This window comes from Vigna umbellata, chromosome 2 (assembly GCF_029865625.1).
Source record: "Vigna umbellata cultivar VRB3 chromosome 2, Vumbellata_1.0, whole genome shotgun sequence".
NCBI lineage: Eukaryota > Viridiplantae > Streptophyta > Magnoliopsida > Fabales > Fabaceae > Vigna > Vigna umbellata.
In genome coordinates this window covers 14520081-14525486 of record NC_142166.1, presented here as the reverse complement: position 1 = coordinate 14525486, position 5406 = coordinate 14520081, and the positions used below count along the sequence as shown (strand labels likewise).

Sequence of the window (5406 nt, the reverse complement as noted above, 5' to 3'; positions counted from 1 at the left end):
TTAACTATCATTTAAGAATTAACTATCATTTAAGTTGTTTCAAATTTTAATCAAGTTGTATTAGATATCATATATTGTATCAAATCTCGATTGAGCAGTTAAATTAAACCTTGTATTTGAATATAATCAAGTTATACCAAACCTCAATCAACTATATCAAATCTCTAGTAACTATATCAAATATCTAGTGAACAGGTGTTAAAGAAAAATGTTAAAGAAATGCAAAACATAGACTAGAAGGTTGTCTATTTTTATAGACATTTTTTATTCAATATAATAATATTTTATAATAGTATAGAATCATATATTTACGAATTTATTTATAAAAAAACACAATTTCAATATTAAATAACATACACAATTAAAAGACCTATGGGAATTTAGTCTATTATAAAAGAAATTTGAATAGTAAAATAGTCTAATTTAGAAAAAAAAAAATCGATGGTCTACTAACAGTCGTGGTTTATATCAATAAAAAAGTCTACAAAAATTATTGTTTAAAATAAAAAACGTAGATTAATAATTTATAATTAAATCATACGTGAATATTTTTTTTCTATAGAAAGAATGAATGTTAAGTACACTAAAAGAAGACAACTTGCAAATATTTGAAAATGAAATTTGAATCTCCACACAAAAGTTATTGACATTTAACACTTATCCACAAGTTAGCCCAATTAAAAAAAACAAAAGAAAATTGATTAAGAAAGAAATAAATAAACATATTATTGCTTATAAACAGAGTAAAACATCATAGCATCCCACAATCCCTTTGGCAACAGGAATCAAAACAAAAACTGAAGCATTGAGAATTTGGAAGAAGTAGGCCAAGGAACTTGTACTCTCACCATTCTATCCTCATACTGAAATTTGACAGCCACTCCATCTATTTTGCAACCAATTGGCTTCTCCGATGACAATACCCTCATCTCCCCACAACCCCTCACTCCAATTTTCACCACATCTCTCTCATCATCAAACTCCACACACTCAATAGCACCACCACAGTTAAGCATGTTCACTAATCCAATTGGAGCAAATTTAATCAACCCCTTTGATAACACTCTCACCGGAGACACTGTCAACAGCTCAAAACTAAATGGCTCCAGTGAAACTTCCAATTTCTCTGACCATTTCATCAGCTTCACTTTCTTCTCCTTCAACAAATACACAGCAAACACATCCACCCCTTTTATGCTCACTGCAACTTTTCCATTGCCCCATTCAATATCTTCAGGACTCGCCCAGCATGTCACAGCGTGTGAGAATTCAGAGGCACTCTTGTTTCGCCGCGTCACGGGACACCACCCTCCTCCTTGGCAGTTAAACACACCCAACACACCTGTATACTGTAACAGAACCAAACAATTCCAATATCATTATGGTGTGATCAAAACAACTTATTTAAACAAATATGTCTGATATGGTTGGAAAATAACATGGTCTCCTCTATCTTTTACATCAAATTTTGATAAAACTCAAAAGGGTGGCTTACTTTGTTGAGATTCCAAATTTTGAGCATTGTTTTCCCATCGTGTAAAGGGTCTTCAAACAAAGAATCTCTTGTGGGGAGTGCATAATGTTGGCAACGCAAGATGGTGCCATCGGGCAAAGAGAGGCTCTTGAGCAGCTTGAAGTTGTGCTTTCCAACACAATCACTGACGTAAATGGGTCCACCAGAGATGGCTCTGGAAGCAGCATGGAATTCAGCACATGGGTGAGTGGATTGAAACATGTCCCAATCTGGGTGAATAAAATTTCCCATCCATAAACTGTTGTAAGCACAATGCACCATGTGGCACCCTTGGAGCCAATACGTTCCGTTGGGATCCCCAGAGGGATCAGTGCACCAGAAATCGTCTCCTATATGAATGAATTGTTATGGCTGAAAGTTTTAGGTTTATTCAAGTTTCAGAGTTTTTGGATATAAAAACGAAAGCAGCTATATATAGATACAACCTCCTAATACGTGATGAAGTTGAAATTTGGAGTGATTATAAAGTGGTATTATTACCTACGCGACCAAGGGCTATGGTTTCGGTGCCAAGGAGAAAGAAATCATTACAGTGCTCCATGCTTGCAATGACTCCATTGCCTTTGAAATGCTTCTTCACCGATGCAGTGAGTGCTTTGTAATAATCTCTGGCTAACTCAACACGCCCACCGAATTCTTCTGAGAGCATTTCCAGCAGCTACAGAGCATAAAACACGAAACATTATACTTCAAAATCATCTAAACAACTATCTATGTTTTGTTTAGTGTTTTGCTTTCTTAAAAGTACATTTTTGGGCTTAATACTTATTCTCAAACCCAACAAAAGAAAAATATTTTATACACTCTATGCATGGAAAATGTTAAATGATATAGAAAATGTTAAATGATTTTATATACTATCATTTAATTACAGATTATACAAAAAGTATTTTGAGTTTTACAATAATTATTTCAAAATCGAATCAATAATATAATATTTCTAAATGTTTGATGATGTAAGATTTTAAACCAAGCTATTTACTTGCTAGTATGATATATCATGGTGGTAGTATAAAATATTAATATACACACTAATGAAATTATCCAAAATTAATAGCTATTTGTTTCAAGAAAATTACACTTTAATAAGAATGGTTAAACAAAACATTTTTTTGGTTGATAATTTTGAATTTTGATACTAATTTTGTGAAGGTCCTCGTATACTCACCAGATAGTAGGAAAGAAATAGTGCCAATGGAAAGAGAAACCATATCAATGTCATGACAAACCATTTCTAGTTGAGACAATTTTGCTTTCATGTTTCAACCCTGCAATTAACAATAGTATTCTGTGTATATGTACATGCTTGCTCCTATATTAAACTAAACCAAAATACAAAAAAAAACAAAATATTGAACTTAGTGGTGCTGCTAAATGAAAACCTAAACTAGTCTATTAGATTTTTACACATATTTTCTTTGATTCCAATGTAAACAAAAAGAAAAAATACCATCAAGTTAACTAATTCAACCCTATTTAGAATTGTAGTTTCAAAAATATTTCTATGTTTAAACCAATACATCATCTCAGATAAATATTATTTAAAATTATTTAATATGTATACGTTTAATTATATGAAGTGAAGAAAAAATAAATGAACTTCTGAAATTGTATTTACTTTCGTTTGTGTGTAAATCTAGACTCAATATTTGTTCTGTCTTATGCAGTTCAAGGTTTTCCAAACAGACGTATATATTTTGTTTAAACAACTTTACTAAAATAATTTCATATTTATAAATTTGCTCCAATAAAAACAATTAAAATATTGTATGTTATAGATTTGCTCACGTCATCTGACTTTAGTGGTATGTAACCTTCTTACTATAAAGAAACTACTCCAAACTTAGTACAAGACGTAATAAAATAAAATTACAAAAGTAATTCCGATTTTTAGTACGCCAAAATCAGAATTAAAATTACGTAAAAAAACTAGAATGCAAAGATCGCAAACATGATTACGCTAATATGTAGGAATTAAGCTGAAACTAATTTAATCATCAACGATTCTTAAATTTAAATTTATATACTACAATAATAAAATAAAATAAAACTCATCGTAACATGGGGCAGTTTAGAGACTTACATGTATAACGTCAACTTTGACGCCGTCAATTCCCGCCGATTCTAAACGCGAGTGGAGCCCCTCGTACAAACGGTGAGCGAGGTGAGGTGGCACGAGTCCCACACCGTTATTCACGATCTTATCCACCGCTAAATCTTCCATTGTCATTTTTAACCCCTCCGACAGCTTCGGAGTAACAAGCTTAGCTTCGGGCATGCCCGGAACCTCAGGTCTGACCCCACCCCAGTATCCACAGAGCGCGTGCCAAACATACACATGCTCCACGCTCCTAAACCGCTTCTTCAAATCCCTAACGAACGCGCCCAAACCTTTCTCAGACCCTTCAACACTACGATAATCCCTGAACTTGTAATTTTCCTCGAACTTCACGAGCCTGCACGGCATTTGCTCCCCAGCGGAGGTTCGGTTCACACCCACTTGGTCCGTCACGGGATCCTCATCGTTACAAATTGATTGCCACCCATCGTCTATTAGGACCATCCCCGGAGGGCACCCTCCCTCCACAAGGCCCTTCACCCCTTCCCACACCCCTAATGGGTGCACCTTCAGGTAAAACGCGTCCCACGTACACCATCCAAACTTATCTATTATCGCTGCAAAATAATTAAATTATTAAATTATTTATCTATACTATTTACTTATTTTTCATTTTTTGAAATTATGATGAGAATGAAATATAATACCTGGCGCGGTTTTCTCCTCCAGAAGCTTGAAAGTCCCCAAATGCATTCTAACCACTTTGGCTGCTTCACTTACCAAGCGAAAGGGATCATCGCCGACGTGGAGGTACAAGCAGCTCCCGAAGCTGGAGGCAGTGACACGTGTGGAGCCGCTCTCGACGCAAAGGTCCACGTAGTCATCTAAGCCAGGTTGGAGGGAGGCTCGGAAGGAGCCTTGGAGAATGGGAAGCAGCAAGACGTAGGGACGACCCAGCGAGTCATTCTTGTCGAGAAGGATCATTTGGGTTTCGTGTTCTACCTCGTGGCCGTTGCTTCCAACCCAGTGCGTGGTCCACCACACCTTGAACCGGAATAAACTCATGAACCTTATGCCCCTCAGCTTCCCCAGAGGTACCACGTGGCGGCTCCTCGGCTCCTCCGCGTGGAACCCCACGAAGCAACCCACCACCGTGTCGGTGGCTTTAGAATACACTGAGGGCGAAGGGGTGGCCGTTATGTTGGGCGGGACTTCCGTCAGAAAAGGGTGGCCGTTAGCCAGGAAGTTGGAGCCGTTTAAGGTTATGGACAAGGGTGAATTGTCGGGGACCAGACCTAACGAACCTAGTTGCACTGTTTTGCTTAAGCTCGGAGCCATGGAAGTAGTTGTGGAAGTTGGAGGTTTTTAGAGAGGAATGAGAAAATTGGTGGTTGGAGTGTTGTGGCTTCGTGGGTTTATATAGCGAAGCACCTGCACCTGCACCTTTATATGTTATGCTTTTTCAACGCTGCATGTGTTTATAGTGCATAGTGCGACAATGCTTTCACTAATATTTACAAAAATATTTCAAAGATATAAATGGTTAATTCTAATGGAAAAAGAAGTGATCAAGAGAAAAGAAATATAGGGTATAATTTAATGAAAAAAAAAACTAATCTTTATTTCTCCTTTGAAGCAGGGTGAAACGTAGAATGTGTTTGGTTGTTAGTTCCTTATCAAGAGGTTCCATGAATGGACACGAGACACCGTTTGCCGTGTATACATGTTCTTAGTCTACGTTTCTCCATTTTTTGTCTCATTTGGTACATTAATAAAATAAAAGATCCACTGAGATATTTTAACAATTTTTTTA

General features: G+C 36.4%; 1 protein-coding gene across 1 annotated transcript; it reads right to left on the bottom strand.

The window, feature by feature from the left end:
• Positions 1–701: 701 nt before the first annotated feature.
• LOC124840772 (galactinol--sucrose galactosyltransferase-like) lies at positions 702–5061 on the bottom strand. The gene is made up of 5 exons (XM_047316889.2): positions 4301–5061; positions 3618–4210; positions 2015–2192; positions 1496–1863; positions 702–1349 (listed from the first exon to the last, which is right to left on the bottom strand). The coding sequence occupies exons 1-5, from the start codon at positions 4929–4931 to the stop codon at positions 786–788; spliced, it is 2334 nt and encodes a 777-aa protein (XP_047172845.2). The 5' UTR covers positions 4932–5061; the 3' UTR covers positions 702–785.
• Positions 5062–5406: the final 345 nt, after the last annotated feature.

Coding starts and splice junctions, on each gene's coding strand:
- LOC124840772 (XM_047316889.2), bottom strand. CDS start 4,931: ATGGCTCCGAGCTTAAGCAAAACAGTGCAACTAGGTTCGTTAGGTCTG. Junction 2,193..3,617: donor TCAAAGTTGACGTTATACAT/GTAAGTCTCTAA, acceptor TATGCTCTGTAG/CTGCTGGAAATGCTCTCAGA. Junction 1,864..2,014: donor CATAGCCCTTGGTCGCGTAG/GTAATAATACCA, acceptor TCATTCATATAG/GAGACGATTTCTGGTGCACT.